Raw genomic sequence first — 19,929 nt, forward strand, 5'->3', positions numbered from 1 at the left:
CACAATGCTGCCTCTCTGTTGGTGAGAGATGAGCTCAGTTGGTTAAAACTTGGCTGTAATAATGCCAAGGCCATGGGTTCAACCCCCTGTGTGGGCCATTGACTTGAGAGTTGGACTCGATGACCCTTGTGGGTCCCTTCCAACAAAGAATAGTCTGGGATTGTGTGAGACAACACACCCCCAGGCCCTGCTCCTGGGCTCTGTGCTCCTGGGAATGACCAGGAGACACTATCCATGAGTCAGGCATGCAAAACTGGGGGTCCACTGGTGTGAAGCTCCAGTTTTATGACTAAAGCTGCTCCCTTCAGGCAGATCACAGCCCAACATGGTTGCATTTAGCAGGACTGCAATGAAAACTGCAAAATCCAGTCATGTGTGTTTTTCCCAGGATATGACCCGAATTTTAAAAATATATATAAATAACCCCACACCCTTTGTTCTTATGAGTCAGCACAACGTTCTTATGAGTCAGCACAAGGACACACCTGTGCCACCTTCAATCACCTACTTTTTGTATGTAAAACCAAGGCAAGTTTTGGTATAAAACCTCAGAATTCCAGGATTTTGTACCACCACAAACATGGAATACACATGGCACAGAGCTGCCTTCTCCCCCTCAGGCCCCCAAACTGAGCAGATCTGACAAACCACCATTTCTGAGCTGCATTTCTGTACCACAGGGAGTTCTTTCACTAAGGAGGAACCTGACAAGTATTAAAATCTATGCTACAGGATTAAATAAGATTTTATTGTCACATTTAACTGCTTTGTCAGAGATGTACATTTTGCAGGTTTCTGTGCAGAATAAAAATAAAAGACTGTGGTTGCCAACCTGTCAACTCTGATTCCAACACTGACATGTTTGTACCTGAACCACAGGTATAAACTCCAGAGCAAGTCTCTGTTCCAAAGGATTGCAACACTCCAAGACAAAATCCATCAGTTAAGGCTAACGAGAATAATGTAAAATAGTTAAAATCAGAGCACTGGATGTTTAAAGGTGGAAACACTCGGTAGAAGTGTGGCAATTTTAACATCTTGTTTTTCCCAAAGTTATTTTGCTTAATTTAGTACAGGTAAGGAGAGGGTAAGGAACAGACTTTTGCCTACAGATATGATCCAAAAGACTAAAATTTCAGTGTGTAAATCTGATATAATTGAAATATTTAAGTGACTGCTTCGCTGTTCTGGGTGTAAAACCAAAGAAGTGGTTACTGACACCTCAAGTGATAAATGCTGCAGAACCTCATCTTAAAATGTGTATTTTCTCATTTACACATCAGGGATAAATCCAATAATACAAACTTCTTAGTGGCACAATTTCACATATTTTGGGCAACGTTAGCATACAAGCAGTATTTAAATAAAAGTAAGTGCATCCAAACATGAAATTCTCTAAATATACCACACTTCATTTACCCCAACCGGCAGTTTTTGACAAGAGCTGTAATTTCAAATTAAAATAATCATTTACACGTTTCACCCAGAGGAAAAGAGGTAATAAACCCAGGGGACTCTCCAAACAATCTTCTCCTACCCTATCCCCTATTTAACACATAAAAAACTCATCTAGAAGCGTAAATCCAGTACTCAGATGCAAATGAAATGCAAGAAGCAGTCTCTGATGTTTGCAATTTGCAGACTCCAAAGTCCAATCAGGATGGAATTTACTACTTCTGTCGGTCATTACTCCTGGATGTGCACTTTGTATTTATGCTAAAATAACCAATGAGACAACAAATGAGGCCAGTGTGGCGTAAAGTCATTGTAAACCCAGTGGAACCAGAATAATTATATTTATGACATTCATTTGGATGATTTACCAGCCATCCCACCCCCCCCACCCTTTACAGAAAAAAAGGCAACCATCACTTGAAGTGAGACACATTCTGCTTGTAAGAAATGTCCAACCACAGCCCCCCTCTGATAAGAGTATACCCACAGAAGAAGTTTGACCACATCTTTTCCAATCAGGCTTCTCAGAATTATCAATATTTCCTTGCTTGCAAAGGCCAATTTGGCTTACCATACAAAGCTATTTTGAAGGCGGCTGACACATTTATTCCCTTTCAAAAATTAAAATTCAAGGCATGATAGTGCAAGAGGTAAGTTTTGATTTGAGAACATTATCTGTAGACTAACTGTGCTTAGTTACTACATCCCAATTTATTGTCTTAAAGAAAATATGGCAACAAAAGCTACAAGATCTCTATAAATTTCATTTTGCCTAAATTTACCGGTACATCCATGAACCTCATCAGTATTAGTACAACTTGATTATCCTAATGATTCCATTATAAAACTTGCAAAATGTATCACAAGGTGAATAAACCATCTAGTGCAAGTCTTCTACATGTTGTGTGCACAGTAATCCTGTGTAGTTCATTTCCTCCAGGTTAAATCCCCAAAATCTCTCGGCAACAATTATGAAAAAACAGTGTCGTGGATGTTGTTTTTTTCCCCCCCTATCAAATCTGAGAAGTTTGAGTGTTCCTGGAATCACCACCGGGATGTGCTGAAGGCCGTGAATCCCTTGTCTGTGAGTATTCACTGTCAGAGGACTCTGTGGGTTCAAGCAAATTCTCATAATCACTGTCTTCTGACTCGTCAACATTGTCACCGACCGCTCTTTGGGAAGATGGCAGGGATGCTCCGTTACCGGAGTATTTCAATCCTGCATTTGAGGACACATAACTGGAAGAACCTACAGCCTGGGGCCGAGGCATGAAGACACTGCTGTCCAGGAGCCCAGCACCAGCAGCACTGTCCTGGCTGGGCGCGTGGAAGTCGGAGTATGGAGGGGGAGGATCAGACACATCCGAGTCTTCCAGCGTGCAGCCTTCCACAGCAAAGCCAGTGTAGGACATTCGGGAAACAAACATGGGCTCCAAGTTATCTGTTGGCATCTGCCTGCTTAGAATTGCTTGCTGCATTCCTACAAAACAAAGAACATGGGGGTACTTAATGCTTGCTTGGCACTGTGCTTCACATATCCGGCCTGAGACCACCACACGGCGCTGTCCTCTCTCCTTTCTTTCTGGTTGCTGTCAAATCACAGAATCACAGAATGGATTGGGTTGGAAAAGACCTCCCAGATGATCAAGTCCAACCCTTGGGCCAACTCCAGTCCCTTTACCAGATCATGGCACTCAGTGCCATGGCCAAGCTCAGGTTAAAATCCTCCAGGGATGGAGAATCCACCCCCTCTCTGGGCAGCCCATTCCAATGCCTGAGCACTCTCTCAGCAAAGAATTTTTTTCTGATCTCCAACTTCAATTTCCCCTGGCAGAGCTTGAGCCCATCGTGGCCCCTTGTCCTATTGCTGAGTGTCTGGGAGAAGAGACCAACCCCCACCTGGCCAGAACTTCCCTTCAGGGAGTTCTAGACAGTGATGAGGTCACCTCTAATGTTCATCCCTGGCACGGCTTTCCAACTCCAGCTCTGGATCTTGTTCTCTCAGTCTCCACTACTTGTCTTTTACCATTCTGATTTTTGCTTTGTATAGTCACCAATATGTTATCCCTGCCCATCACATCAAATCCTGCTTATTGCTACATCCTACTCTTGGAGCGTGACAAACTGCCCTAAATTCAGCAGTGCAGCCATGGAACTCATCAGTATCAGCACAGCTCAATTATCCCAGTGATCCCATTTCAAAACTAGAATGTGTCAGAAAGCAAATGAACTATGCAAGTGCAGGTGTGCTACGTTTCCATGTGCACAGTCATCCTGTGCAGTTCATCTCTTCCAGTTTAAGCTCCCAAAAAACACAGATACAGGATGTTTCCACAGCCTCTGGCTGTTTCCATCTCTTCTTTCCTCTGTATTTTTCTGTTTTTCCTCATATCCAAAACCACCTCTGGTAGGGCTCATTGTGGCTGCTCCTCTCCATCTATGTCTTATTAAGTCCTGAAAGCTCAATTCACTTTTCATCTGTGATAGCTGATTTTTGACATTACATCTTAAAAATATCATTTTGTACTTTCTCTTCCAATGCCCCTTGTGCCTGGGGACAATCTCATGAGTACCTGAAAAGAAGTTACCTTGTTTTCTTCCCTCAAATTACTACTTTAAAAATTATACTCTCAATAAAACCTAAATGATGGAATTACAGCTGCAGGTGTAACAGGGTTATCAGAACAGGAGGGTGAAAGTCATCTTAAATGAGATGACATGGAAAATATTTTAAGGAAGATGTGCACAGGAATAAAGACCTGCAAAATGAGGAACAGTTGCATCCCTCTGCAGAAAAGAAACACTTGATCTGTGCAAACTATAAATACCAACATGCATGAAGTGTGTTCAGCTGGTGAGAAACAGGTATGTATCATTGCACTGCAATGGTTAAGAACTGGAACACATCTAATTTTGAACACCACAGTTTAAAAAATAGGGAAAAACTGGAGAAACTCCAAGATAAGGACTCATTAAATATCTAAAACTCATGGCCTAAGAGGAAAGGCTGCAATAACAGGGATCAGAAGGGAAGACTGGGGAAACAGTTTCACTCTTCAAATGTGCCCAAGAGGCTGCTGTGGAAAGGAAAGTCAGTGCACATAAGGCACGAGGAAAAACTTCCTGGCAGGAAGTGTTGTTAAGCACTGGGAGACTGAAGTTTTTGCCTGGTTTCTAAGTGGTTATTAACCTCCAAACACCTGTCAGAGTTGACACTGGGACATGTAAGGTCACAGCCAAAGTAGGATCAGCTCTTACTGTAACAACACATTTCTGGAAAAACACAAATGAAGGGTGAAGAGTTCCTTTCATCAAGTCAACGAGATGTTCCTTAGGAATAAAAGGTGTATATTCCCTCAAGTGTCTGTGCAAGAGCACTCCATGTTTGGTCCTCAACACAAGGACTGCAGTGGGAGATTTCCTGGCACCTGGGAAGTGCACAGCTCTCACCATCCCCTGGAACGTGCTCTTACATGTACAAAATCCTTCAGGATAACTAAAGTCTGACTTTCATACTGGAGTGTAAAATCACAGCCTGTTAACCAAAAGTTTTTAAGAATAACAAGCTTTCATACAACACTACTGCAGGAACTGGAATCAAGTGCTCCCTCTTCCTCCAGCCCTGAGAATGATTAAGTGGAATATTTAACTCACTAAACCCAAGGAAATTCTCTCCCAATATTGAGCAAGTGAGAGAACACAAGACCAGACTCAGCATTTAAATACTCACATCTAAAAATACTGCAGAGTTACAAGCTGAATGTTTTCTTGTTTCAGCCCTACCACATGATTATCTGCTCTGGGTGAGTTTTCAGTCCAGCATTTGCATCTCACTGGTAGTACACAGGGGCGAGCACAGACTGCTCTTCTTCCTCCTACCCCAACTTTCCCATATAACTGGAGCAGCTCCAGTCACACCAAATACCCACCTCTACTTCTCCATAGTAGCAGTTCCCTGCCTGCTTCATCTACAGCCAAGCAGGAAACAGCAGTGACTCATGCACTTCCATCTTTTAAATGGTCTGGAGCTAATCCTGGTTCTCTCACCTTATCTCTGGGGTTCAGGGAAGGAGAACCTGGGCTGACAGATCAAACTGTGCTCTGAAATGCTCATGTGGTAACAGTACCTTGCAGCTTGGAGGAAATAAAATACCCACTCACAGCAGCTGTGGGGCCACTGCAGAGTTCAGGGTGTTCACCCACCAAAACCATCTTTTAGTGTCAGACACAGCTTTAGATAACAGGCCACACAAGTAACAGAAGCCAAAATGACAAAATTGGGTTATTTGCTTATCACTTCAAAACACTGAAAAAAAGAGGCAGTGTTTGTTGAAAAGTGTAATTTGCTTACTTGTGTTTTAATCTTACTTCCCATTTGTGTATTCCCTCTGCTCCTACTCCCTACCTTCAGTCTTCCCTTGCACTCACAAATTAAATTGGACCAGCAGCATCTCCTTGGAAAGGTCCAAGCTCTTCACAAAACTTACCTACTCCTAAGCAAAAGTCTCCTGAGGCCACACTCAGTTTTGAGGCCAGAGGGACAGTGTAGCAACCAAGCAGATCCGCTCACACAAGTTTCACTGATTCAGGAAATTATGGAGCAGCAAAAAGAGATGATCACCTAAAAAGATTGAGTTCTATGTTGAAAGGTGGTATTTCAGTGCTAAACTTGCTCCCCACTAAGCCAGCAAGTGAGAGTGGGAATGGAGAGTGGGAATGGGAATAAAGGTTTCATAAAACCATGGATAGCTCCTGTTCTGTAAACACAGTAGCCTGTTTCTTTCCCTCAAAAGGAATCTCTTATATTTGTTTTTGGCACTTTTCCTTTCCTACAAGTGACCTTTGCCTGTGTTATTCCAGAACTGACTTTCTCATTCTTTCTCTACAGTGTTGTCTCTCTCCTGTGTTTTCAGCTTTGCTAACTCTGGATGACTCCACAGAAATACCTGCAGTACCCACACGGGCACAGTTCAGGTGTTATCCAACAAAAGTTCATCATACACCCTTCCCAATGGGACTTTTTTCTCACGAGTTATCAGGAATAAAACGATTATTTTAATTCCACAAAACCTTTTGTCCTTACAGCACCTGCTTCTGAAAAAAAGAAAACGTAATTAACAGGCAACTTACTTATTTCTTGTTCTTTTTCATTCTTCTTCTGTGCGATTTGCCTTTTTAAGTTGTTTACATCAGCTTGAAAAGATTCAACAACACGTTCACTTTTTTCTACATCTATACACACTGCCTGGGAGAAAAACATAAGATATGCTAAGACTGTGCAAAAATACATTAAATACTTCCATGACAGCATTAATAAAGCTACTACCAGACAGGAAGCCATTAAAAGCACGAGTTCACTGTATGATGCTCAACCTCAAGATCATTTTCTTTACTGGGTGTTGCCAATGCCCAACTGCTGCATTACAGGAAAAGCATTTCCAAATAATTCATCATTCCAGAAGATTTGTAGTAAGATCCAAAGTTAGTTAATGCTCCATCCCTGTAAGTGTCCAAGGCCAGGCTGGATGGGGCTTGGAGCAACCTGGCAGAGTGAAAGGTGTCCCTGCCCTTGGCAGGGGGTGGAATCAGATGGTCATTAAGGTCCCTTCCAACCCAACCCATCCTGTGATTCATGTATTGGTCATTATCATTAACCATGATCTGTTTTGAACTGTACACAACCCTACAAGCTGTTTCTTCTCCCAAAGGTGACTATGAGGGGCCTTATCTACAGAACTGAAAAACATGAACTATGTTTTTGATTATCTAATTTTCACAAGTTTAATTGGGTAAAAATGCAAATACATGTCTAAGCTGCTTAACCAAAAAACTGGTTTTCAGTCTTGTAACATTCTCTGGGAGACAGTCACTTTAAAGGTAAAAGTTCAGCCAACACCTAAATTAGTTTTAAGCTCTATAAACCTTGTACATGATTTACACAGTGACATACAACACAGTTACAGTTCTGTCAGGTAGGAAGACAACTCCCTGATGAGGTTGGAATTGTTGAGGTTGGAGAAGACCTTTAAGATCGAGTTCAACTTCCAGCCCAGCACCAGCACCAGCACCATGTTCACCACTAAACCAGGTGCTGCATCCACATGTTTTTTGAACACTCCCAGGCATGGTGACTCCACTGCTTCCCTGGGTATCCCGTTGCAATGCCTGATAACCCCTTCAGTGAAAACACTTTTCCTAATAGCCAATCTAAACCTGCAGTGGTGCAACTTGAGGCTGTTTCCTCTGGTCCTGTCCCTTGTACCCTGGGAGCACAGCCCAAACCCCACCTGGCCACACCCTCCTGTCAGGTGGTTGTAGAGCAATGAAGTCCCCCCCAACCCTCCTTTTCTCCAGCTAAACAACCCCATTTCCATTTTCCAGATACAGTTATTCATAAAATGATAGAATGGATTGGGTTGGAAGAGACCTCCTAGATCATCAAGTCCAACCCTTGGGCCAACTCCAGTCCCTTTACCAGATCATGGCACTCAGTGCCACGGCCAAGCTCAGTTGAAAAACCTCCTGCCCCTCTCTGGGCAGCCCATTCCAATCCCTGAGCACTCTCTCTGCAAAGAATTTTTTCTTGATCTCCCACTTCAATTTTCCCTGGCAGAGCTTGAGCCCATTGTGCCCCCTTGTCCTATTGCTGAGTGCTTGGGAGAAGAGACCAACCCCCACCTGGCCACAACTTCCCTTCAGGTAGTTCCAGACAGTGCTGAGGTCACCTCTGAGTCTCCTCTTCTTCAGGCTAAACACCCCCAGCTCCCTCAGCCTCTCCCCACAGCACTTGTGCTCCAGTCCCTTCTCCAGCCTCGTTGCTCTCCTCTGGCCCCGCTCCAGCCCCTCAGTCTCTTTCCTGAACAAACACCAGCAGGAGCACAAAGGATACACGTGCTCTGGGCACAACCAGCACTACAAACAATGCCAGTACCTACAGGGATAGAGCTCTGAAGGTAAGTTTTCCTGACCCCTGAAGCTGCCCTGTTTGTGCCTTACCCACCCTACCAGGCAGGTTGGGAAGCAGCAACTTCCCACTGGGGAAGAGCAGGGTGAGGGGATGAGTGAGGGATTGCTGCCTGTTCCCTGCTCCAGGAGCTGAGCCAAAACAGTAACACAAATCCCCCCAGGGCAGATGCAGAGGGCAAGCCTGGGAACAAGCTGTGGCTGCAGCACAATTAGCAGCTGTGTGAGCTCCTGGGGCAGCACAGCCACGCTGCTCTTCACACAGGACAAGCTGGGAGCTGACAGCTCACACTGAGCAGATCTAACACTCCAGGCACTTTCAGATGCTTTGGCACATTTAAAGCAGGATTCACTCATGCTCCACACAAGTGTTAACTAACAGATGGAGCTCTGCTGATGCTCCATACCCAGAGCTAGGAGTCATTTTTAAACCTCTGCAAATCTCTTGCTTCAGCAAGGCTCCACTTCAATGCATACTCTTAAAAATAACTAACATCTCCCAAAACCCACTAAGTATTGAATCATTTACTTGCAAAAGAGAAAGAACTGATGACACTCAGCTGGTTAAAACTTGGCTGTAATAATGCCAAGGTCATGGGTCCAATCCCCTATCTAGGCCATTGACTTAAGAGTTGGACTCGATGATCATTGTGGGTCCCTCCCAACTCAGAATAGTCTGGGATTCTGTGAAACTGTGATTCATACCAACCACTTTTACAGACTGGAAATGCACACATTAAATAGAAACTGGCCCATTTCATTACCAAAATCAGACTGCTATTCCTACAGTTCATGATAACTGCTTATGAGCTCTAAAAATCTCTATCTCCTGGTTTAACCAAAGGATGAATAAAAGATGCCAGCTACATCCTGACCAGTGTGAAGTAAAGGAGGTTACCTGTACTTTTTCCTGAAGTGCATTATAAACCTGATATATAGCCCTGATGTCCTTCATGACTCCATCTTTGTCAAAAAAATCAGTACTAAAAAAGGAAGCAAAGGAGAAACCATTAGTTAGAAAAGACAACACAGGTTTCTAGCTCATGTTCTCTTTGAATTGGTGTTAATCAGTCAATCACTGTGTTTCTAAAATGTATTTTATTGCTGAATATGGTATTTTAGCAATAGTATATTGCTAAAAATGTACCATACTGTCAAGAACCAAAATTTGGACAGCAGCATATTCAATACCAAAGCTCCTCCTGGAGCAATAAAGTCTCATTTGAATGAGATTAAACTTATGCAGAAATCTTCAAGCTTGTATAATTTCAGTGTTAACAGCCAGAACACGTACTTGGCATTTACAGCATGTAATTAAAAATACTCAAGAAAAACAACAAGACTTCAACACTTCCTAGGCAGAGTTCAAGTTTTAAATCAAGCCTGCACACAGAATTCCTTGGGGAGGTGGATGGTGGGTGGAAATCAAACCAGAAGGCCCAGAGTATGGACTGGCCACACCAACTCTGCTTTCCTGAGCAGTGCACTGAGTTCTCTTTGTTCTTCTGAAGGAGTCAATTCCAAGTAGGAAAAGAGCAGAGTAGGAACTGATCATTCTCCTCCAGAACAACTTTTTCCTGCTGAAATGCCCATTTGTAGCATTCTTTGGAAGACACAGAACACAGAGCTGGAAGACAAAAATCCTTACCCGTGTTCCTTAATAACTTTGGCATAATTCTGAGAAGTATTTGGCACTGAAGAAACTTTGTATTCCTGTTGACTAGTGTTGCCTAGATTAGGAATAGTAAGTGACACCCTTTGATTATACCTGTAGAGAAAGTTCAGAGAGACTTCTTAGTTCATTTTGCAAAAGATTCTTCACAATAGCCTTGATATTATCCCAGCTCTCTGACAATCACAACTCATCTGATTTTACAGCTTCTGCATCAGGTTTGTTATAAAAACTGCTAAATATTACAAGTTGTCTTCAAAATAAATGCAGGATCAAAAACTCCCTTGAGATGGACCTACCTCCATAGCTCTTAGAACCTTTGAAATGTGCACTCAAACTACCACAGATACATTCAGGTCTGTAAGAAACATAGTGCTGATATCTGATGTCTCCTACAATATACTTTTTGTTTGTTTGATGATTTAAAGACTGAAAATAATTTTTGCTCATCCCCAACTTTATTTTATAAAGTATTTGCACAGGAAAAAAACTATAATCACTAACAAGTGGTGAGTTGTTACACTAACAAGTGTATCCCAAGATATCATTAGATAAGCATAAAACCTTCTTTACATATAATTGTACAAACTGCTAAATAGTGTGAAGAATAACAGTAAGAAGCAGAACCAAAAACGAGGTTTGGTTCACACACAGCAATTGCTTACCTTCGGTTTGGTCTAAAAAGTACATATTCTAAAGCATGTGTTGAGTTATTTGCAGTGGAAATGAAGCTGAAGAGAAGGAAGACAAGATCAGGCACTCCAAGGATGTGTGTCAGCTGCTTGTGGATGATGTGCTCTCTGTAGGACATTTGCTGCTGAGTGTTCCTCCTAAATCTGTACCACCCAATAACGTTCTGTAACCAAAGCACAGCAGGAAAGTGAGAGAGATACAGACTCACCTTCTGAGCATAAAGTGGCTAAAATTGTGGTGTCACAAATTGTGGTGTCACAAATTGTGGTGTCACAATTAGCCAAAAGCTTTATCACAGCAAAACAAACTGAATTCCCAGAGATTTGCACCTATGAAATAACCCCCCAAAAAGTGACAACCTGTTACAACATGACTATCAACTATACAACAATATAACTCCCATGTTAAATAACAAATAGGAAGCTTTGGTTTTAACTTGTTTTATTAAATATGAAATTATTTAGTCTGAATGTAATTGTCTTGGTTTCATCCTGGTTACACTATTACAGTAATAAGGCCTGCTTAGTTTGCAAATAAAAGACAATACAAGACTGTCTTTGTTCCCAGACAGCACTTCTTTCTTTTTCTGACATTATGACAATTTGTGTCATTGAATCTGTGGTGCTTTAGTCACAAGACACTTGTAAGTTTTATTTTCTCTGGTTTTCCCAGCTTTCCCCCCACAGACAATGCACCTGGTCTGCCTGCAAAGCAGATCCTTAACAAATTACATGGAACTGAAAATTAGTGGGACACGAACATTTTTTAATTATGTTTTTTGCCTCATCTCCTGAGAGGGAACTTAACATCCTCTGTCATGTTCTAGAGTAGAGTTACAGGGTCACAGAGTTCAGGATTCAGGACTGGAATCTCAGTCCATCACTTCACTATATAAGGAAACCACACCTGATGTGTCAGTTCTTAAGAGCCTCTGGAACAATTCTTAGAAAATTAGGAAAGGTTTGACTCTTCTCCAATTAACTAATAAAATTTAATCTTAATACTGGCTGTGCTACTAACAACACAGGCATGATGTAAAGCTGTGACAAAATTTTTAAACATCTTAAAGCTGTGACATAGAAAAGTTATTCCAGTTTAAAACTGACAGTGCAAAAATTGCAATCACAAGGCTGTATCATTACAATTCTTTTAAATGAACTGTTTAGAACAGATTTTCAGATCAACTACATTTCTGTTGGGCTCAGCAACAAAGTACACAATCATTCTGCCACATTTTTAGCTCAGAAATTTGAGTGGGTTAATGCAGTCCTTCACTCTTGGACACCTACACTTAAATCCTTTGCAATTCTGTAGGAAAATTAGACCCCGATTTAACCAAAAAACCCACAAACTTCTACACAGGGTAAGCCCAGGATCAAAACAAAACATCAGATTTGTGAACAAGAAAATATTTCTTCTAGTTAACTAGCTTTTTCTGTTCATTTGTTTTCCAAAGCCACTCTTCCTAATGACCAGAAAAGGAGGAAAAGAGAGAAAACTTACTTTTCTTCGGTCTTTAAGAATCCTGTCCAAACTCTCCTCATTAACCTTGCCCGCATAGTCATAAAAGCTTGAACCAAAAAAGGAAGAGAGAAATGCAGACACACAGTTTACACACACGTGTTAAAGTAAATAATTTACACTTTAAATATTCTTCAAATAGATGGTATTCTATACAGTACAAAGCAACTGCCAGAGTTTCACCTTTATCAACATAAATAACTCCCAGGCACTCAGCAATAGGACAAGGGGGCACGATGGGCGCAAGCTCTGCCAGGGGAAATTTAAGCTGGAGATCAGGAAAAAATTCTTTGCAGAGAGAGTGCTCAGGCATTGGAATGGGCTGCCCAGGGAGGGGGTGGATTCCCCATCCCTGGAGGTTTTTCAACTGAGCTTGGCCATGGCACTGAGTGCCATGATCTGGTAAAGGGACTGGAGTTGGCCCAAGGGTTGGACTTGATGATCTCGGAGGTCTTTTCCAACCCAATCCATTCTGTGATTCTAATGCACTGTTTATTTTTATTTTGATCAGCATTCTGTAAACCCCTGCTCTGATCATGAGGCCCACCTGCACAGAAGAAAGGGAAGCAGGGCCATTTTCCATGCAGCTACTTGAGCTCCAGTCCTACAACCTAAACTCACGTGGTTGGACCCTTGAAGCCAAAAGGGGCAGCAATAACCCAAAGTATCATGGTCTGTCCATCTGGCTCTGTCTCCAGAACTGAGGCACAAACCCTGGCATGTTGCTATTTTGAGGATACAACAGATTTAAGCATTTATACACCTACCTACACACACAGGTTTATAAATTCAAGTAGATCACACTGCATGATAAAAGTAAAATCATCTGAAAATAGGATCCTCCCTGACTTACCTGCCAAGTTCTTACTCTCTTTTAAGAGTTGGTATCACTAACACCTCCAGCAGTGTAGGGAAACACTCTGGTTTATGATCTCAGCTCTTGTGGGTGGGGGTAAAAAAGCACAACAGAAAATCCTGAGCTTGGTACTTGGCTGGTAAATAAGGGTGGAAATACCATTTGCTTCGACATGCAAGTTGTGGTGAAAATTTGGACTACAACTGGTTACTAATTTGAGATATATAATATTTGCATAATCTTTTCACTTCAGGTTCACAATATTTATTTATACATTCTGGTAAGCAGCAGATATCCAACTTCTTCTCTTTCTGTGCTTTATAAGGATAATTATCTTACTGGATGAGCAACTAGTACCTAATGAAAGACATCCATGTGAAAACTGCAGAGAGACATCAATCTTTTAAAAATCCTTTTTCAGTAACAGCATTGGAACCAAGCCTGTTATACTCAACACCAGCAGTGCCAGCTCACAAGAACAGACTGGGTGAGAAACAGGCCTCACATTGGCTATGCTGAAGTCAAAAGGGTAAGGAAGAAAACCCCCAAATCAGCATCTGCTACAATCACTGGAGCAGAACAACCAACAGCACACTCTGGTAGGGATAAAAAGTGACTGAGCTGTGAGAGCTTCCCTGGTGCAGCACAGGGAGCCAGTTCTCCCCTCCCTGCAGCAGCTCAGGCTCCAACAACCCATTTCTTGACTGGGGGAAGCAGTGAACGTGACCCGTTTGGATTTGTGCTGCACAAAGCATCCCTGGGATCCAGGAGGAGCCTCCCAGACACTGGGATATTATCTCCATGTGTGGAGTCTGCAGCATTTCAATCACTGCGTTCAGAGGAGCCTCTCTGTAATTATCACACAGCAAGTGACTGGCTGCAGCTTTTGTCTCAATGCAACCACTGTCACTCATAATATCTAAGCTACTGTGTCTTCTTAATTGGCTGGAAATCTCTAAATAAAGACAAGAGGAGATTAATTAGGAATTCCTTCTAAAAAGGAATTCTAGACAGTGCTGTGGAAGCCATTGAAAACTACAGAGAAAATCCACATGTAAATAGATGGAAGCTGTTAAATAGAATACATCAGCCCCATATTTAATTTAAATTCTGGAGTTCAGGAGATCAGAAAGCAAAAACAACTAGAAAGCTGAAAGATTCAGAATAATTAGTTGGTGCAGGTCGGTACAACCAACTACAGACCAACTTGTTAACCCAGCAAGGCACAGGGTTAGGGCACACAGGGTGTGCTGGGACCCACCAGGCCAGGGCAGAGACAACCTAAGACTACAATAATATAAATTGATTTTGACATTCATCCTCATTATCAGAGTGGTATGATTTGAACTGACTGCTGTCCTACCTCCACCAGCCACACAAGATGGAAACTCAAAGAGACAGAGAAAGAAGTCCCTGCTGATCCAAGGTAAGTGCTACTAAAACTGTAATCTCATATTTTCATTGTCATGGTCGGTGCCATTTCCATGGATTTCTGTAATACCATCAGGTGAGCAAACACTGGCAGGGACATTGGAAATGCTAATACATTGCAGGGAGCTCCACAGTTTTATATTCTGCAGCCAACACAGGAAGACAAGAAAAAAAGCTTACCTAAAGAGTTTTGAACAAGGCTCATGGTTATGGATTTCTGCAACAACAAACAAAAAAAAAAGAGACTTATGTCCAACTGCTCAAGGCAAAGAGGAATTACAGTGGCATATCCTGCATGAACTTTCCACATTACAGCTACTGAGCAAATAAACATTTGTGTCAGACCACACAATGCCCTTAATGTCTCAACAACACTTGATGACACAGCACCATCCCCAGAAAACTGGATTCTCTTTATAATCTGACATTCCATGGAGGAAAATATTTTAATAAGACATATACTTGCTCTGATACACAGAGATATATCTGAGCCTTAAATACACATAATAATGTTTAATACTGTAGTTGTAACATCCTCACAAAAGCATTTATGATTTATTTTTTCTCTTTGATACCTCTTTCCACAAGTTTACTTGCATTCATAGACACTGTTTCTTAGAGCAGCAAAGAATAAAAAAAGGGATGGGGAAGGGAATCACTGAAGGGTTATACACTGGAGTGTTTCAAGAGGCAAGGCAAACAGTCTGTAATGAGAAAAGGGGTTCAAAGCCATTTCAAAACATTTAGCTGCAATTTATAATTCTGTTCCATGAAATATTAAAAAGTCAGAGTGGTGTTTTTTCAGTGAAAAGGTTGCAATAAATGCTAATGTGCTTATTTAAGGAGCAAAGGTTGTAACACTTCAGTAATCTCAGGGAAGAGCAAGAATAGAATAAAAATCCAAACCCCATTATCTCTCCAACACCAAGCATGACTCGTTTTTTCAGGGGCTTGGAGCAGCCTGGGCTGGTGGGAGGTGTCCCTGCCCATGGCAGGGGGTGGGTTGAGATGGGCTTTAAGGTCCCTTCCAACCCAAACCATTCCATAACTCTGCGATTCTGTAGCACTGATATTTCCAGCTCCCACACCAGAACCCTGAGGGAGTGTTTGGCAACAACTCTGTCCAGACTCTTCCTTCCTGGTGGTGGTGACTCACCACCTGCTGCTCTGACAGTCACGGGCTGCTCAGGGTCACACCTCAGCAGGGTCACACTGGGATCACAATTCCCAGCAACAGCAAACTGCACACAGCAACATCTCAGCACACCCAGTGTCTATCCAAACAAGGCCCAGAGCATCCATTCCAGGCCCACTGCCCAAGAAACTGCACATCCTCACTGGCAAAAACTCCTCAGGGCGCTGCTGTGAGAGCTGCTTTATTAGGAGTTCCATAAAACTGTATCAGCTCTAATATTTTCACATCATCATGCAGGAAACAAAGCCAGTAAGTGCAACTATTCCAGTTTAGAGTAGTTCTTTCCAGGAAATACACTGACTGCAACAACACACTGGATTCTGGGGTTATGATGCTGCCACACAGACCTCATGCTTTGAAGAAGAGGCCTCCTGATCAGGCCACATCAAGCAGCCAGATTTCTAAATTTAAGGTATTCTATACAATATAGAATTGGCTTATTTTTATATATATTTGTACTACATATACTATATATACACACATAAATATACACAAACATCACCACTGAGACAGAAGATACACAAGAGGGTTAAAACTCATCTGTGACAACAGTGCCACAAAACTGTCTATCCCCTGAGCTGAACTTCAAGAGCTGAGTTCAAGAGTTAATGCTGATGAATAAATATTGAAGTAAAAATCTGGTAAACAAAAAAAATACCCAGAAGGTCTCCAGGGGTGGGTAATTTCCATTTTCATGAAGTAATTGTAACTAATAATGTGAGAAAGGAGTGATCTGCAGAGGGAGTGACTTTTAACACCACAAGCACTTGGTTTAGGACATCGTGCCAAGGCTGCAGCTGGTGACATCACTGCCAACAATAACCAGGATCAGTGACCACTGAAGAGCAGTGTCTGCTTTAAAAACTTCAGAAAGTGACTGGCTCTGTCAGTTTTCCCTTAGGAAACCCAACATTCTGGATTCCTGTGCACACAACCATCACCACTGTAGGGTGGGGAAGCCTCCTGAGATGTGACATGTAACAGTCCACACATTCACAATCAGTTCTGTGTCAGAATAACACCTGAGAGTCACCCCAAGGATGTTTGTGTATGACCTGAGCTTTATGCAGACCCTGCTTTGTTATCTGGGTCAGATTCACCAAGCCAGGTATGGATACATTTGAGTTTTTAAGAAAGTTTAGATATATTTTAATATCTGGTTATAAACACAAAAATGAAAAAACATTTTCTTTCAGGGCTTTTCTCCTTTCTACAAAAAACATACAACAGCCTCTCATTCATGTATAAACAATCTACTTCAACCAACACTTTACAGCAAGATCTTCAATCTTCTTTCACTTTTCACACAGATCAGCTGCAGAGTCCTTGTGCTTGCCAACAAACTCTCTGACAAATATTCCTTGTCCAGTCTTGCTGTGACAGTTTATGATGCCACCAACTCCCAGCTGTCCATCCCAACTCTCCCCTGAGAATCTGCCCCTTTCCAGTGTTAGCAAACCAAGCAATGAATTAATTTCATTTTGAGCACATGCTGCAGTCAGGCAAGTGAGCCAAGCAGGGAACTCCCTGAAGGACCAACAGCCAATAAGTAATTTCTCCATCACGAAATGCAGATAAATGTCTTCAATAAACAATCTTTTCTTCACAAAAGGAGATGCATAAAAACCTTGTAACTTGCAAACGTTGTTTCTGTCCCCACATCTCAACTACAAACACACAGACACTGTGGCAAAGGTGATGCTGAAAGACTGACAAATCCATTGATGGTCCCACAAATGAAGTGATTCCCAAGGAAATTTTGTCCTGACAATTTAAGATCTGAGCAGTGCCCATCTCAGAATGTCTCAAAGTTCCATCACTTACCAATCACTTGTAGAAATTCAGTGTTGCTGATCTGTGAATCACTAATGCTAAAGGTCTCTTCTTGTCTCACCTCTCCCAGCAGAAATCCTTCCTACAATTTAAAAGGAAAATAAAAGGACTAAAATTAGAAGGAAACCCACTGTATACAGTCATTCACTGTAACTTTCTTAGCCTTAAGTTGAAGCAAAGGTGTAGTTTGAAACACACATCTGATCTGCAGTTGGTCTAACCTGCCCTGAGGTTGACCAAGGCTTGTTTTTAGCTTTGCCAACAACCTTCCCCAATATTACAGGGATGGGTTGTCCACAAATAACATTCTCCACACAACTTGCACAAGGCAAACATGTTACAGATGGGAGGGCTCTGCCCCAGCCCAGCCACACAGGGATGAGGAGGAGGCTGCTCTGCTCCTGCAAGTCCAGGGGAAGTGCAATTTACACCTGCAGAGCCCTGCCCAAATTTCCTCGTGGAGACTGGGATGGACCCTGAACAACCACAGCGATTATAAAACCCAGATGTTGATTTAAAGGTAAATTGAAGCAGTTTACTCTCCATCCCTACCCAAAATGAGGAAGGAGACTGAGCTGGATTTGGGTGTTTTTGGCACAAGCACTGAGACGGTGGTGCAGAGCTAAAGAGCAAGCTCAGGCTAAATTCGTGCCAGCTAAACCGAGCGATTCGGGAACAGCCCGGCCAGTCGCGGCTGCTGCAAACCCGCTCTCGGAGCTTCTACACACGCGTTCCCTGCCCGCAACCCTGTCCTGGGGAGCCCCGCCCCGCCGCGGGCAGCCCGGGCACCCCCACACCCCGCACGGGCACCCCGCATGGGCACCCCACATCCCGGAGAACAGTCCGGGTACCCCAAACCCCGCACGGACACTCCACACCCCGCACGGGGACCCCCACGCCCCGCAAGGGCATCTCGCATGGGCACCCCACATCCCGGGGAACAGTCCGGGTACCCCAAACCCCGCACGGACACTCTACACCCCGCACGGGCACCCCACATGGGCACCCCACATCCCGGAGAACAGTCCGGGTACCCCAAACCCCGCACGGACACTCTACACCCCGCCGCGGGCAGCCCGGGCACCCCCGCACCCCGCACGGGCATCCCGCACCCCGCACGGACACCCCACATCCTGCACAGGCATCTCGCATCCCGCACGGGCATCCCGTGGGGAAGCCGGGGGGAAGCCATCAGGCTTCCCGCACCCCTCGGGGAGCAGCCCCGACACCCCACATCCCGCAGAAAGCATCCCAAACACCCCACATACCCCTCCCAGGCACTCCTAACCCGGCACCCACATCCTGCCTGGATACCTCACATGTCAGGGAACAGCCCTGGCATCCCACATCCCGGGGGAAGAATACTGGACACCCCATATTCAGGAGGAAGCAGCTGGAACACCCCATATCCCTCCCGAACATCCCACATCCCGCCAGGACATCCCACATCCAGCCAGGTCACCCCACATTCCTCACGGAGATCCCACATCCCGCTGGGACACCCCACATCCCTCCCGGACATCCCACATCCCGCCTGGACACCCCACATCCCTCCTGGACACTCCACATCTCTTCCGGACACCCCACATCTCTCCCGCACACCTCACATCCCGTCGGGACACCCCACATCCCTCCTGAATACCCCACATCCCGCCCCGCTGTGCCCGTGCGGGGCCGCCCCCGCCCGCTATGACCCGCGGCCGGGCCCCACCGGCGGCGGCGCGGCCCGGCAGCCCCGCAGCGCGGGTGCCGCCCGGCGTGCTGTGCCAGGGTGCCCCCGAGGCCCCGGGGCGGCGACAGGCGGCACGTACGTGGTCGGCGCTGCTGTTGGCGCTGCAGTAGCACACGGAGCTGAAGGTGTAGCCGGAGATGGACGCCGCCATGACGGACACACCGCCGCCGCCGCCACAGCGGCGCATGCGCACCGCTACGCACGGCCGCTTCCGGCGGCGTCGCGGGGCATCATGGGGAGTGTAGTCCAGGGAGGAGTGGGGAAGAGGTGGAACTGCGGGAGCGAGTCAGGGAATAACAATTGGATTTGGAACAACCGTCGAGGGCACCGAGCCCAGCCCTGACCCGCCACCGCCCTGTCAACTAGACCACTTCTCCTCTGTGAGGGTGGGCAGGCCCTGGCACAGGTGCCCAGAGAAGCTGTGGCTGCCCCATCCCTGGGAGTGTCCCAGGCCAGGCTGGACAGGGCTTGGAGCACCCTGGGCTGGTGGGAGGTGTCCCTGCCCATGGCAGGGGTGGCACTGGGGGGGCTTTGAGGTCTCTCCAGCCCAAACCATTCCCACGACACACGGAGCTGTG

The 19,929-nt window shown here is 44.4% G+C and overlaps 1 protein-coding gene across 1 annotated transcript; it reads right to left on the bottom strand.

The window, feature by feature from the left end:
• Nucleotides 1-727: 727 nt before the first annotated feature.
• ABRAXAS2 (abraxas 2, BRISC complex subunit) lies at nt 728-19,524 on the bottom strand. The gene is made up of 9 exons (XM_071563381.1): nt 19,431-19,524; nt 17,611-17,701; nt 14,772-14,808; nt 12,287-12,353; nt 10,756-10,946; nt 10,067-10,186; nt 9,317-9,401; nt 6,586-6,700; nt 728-2,935 (listed from the first exon to the last, which is right to left on the bottom strand). The coding sequence occupies exons 1-9, from the start codon at nt 19,500-19,502 to the stop codon at nt 2,469-2,471; spliced, it is 1,245 nt and encodes a 414-aa protein (XP_071419482.1). The 5' UTR covers nt 19,503-19,524; the 3' UTR covers nt 728-2,468.
• Nucleotides 19,525-19,929: the final 405 nt, after the last annotated feature.

The sequence above is a fragment of the Pithys albifrons genome, chromosome 9, assembly GCF_047495875.1.
Source record: "Pithys albifrons albifrons isolate INPA30051 chromosome 9, PitAlb_v1, whole genome shotgun sequence".
NCBI lineage: Eukaryota > Metazoa > Chordata > Aves > Passeriformes > Thamnophilidae > Pithys > Pithys albifrons.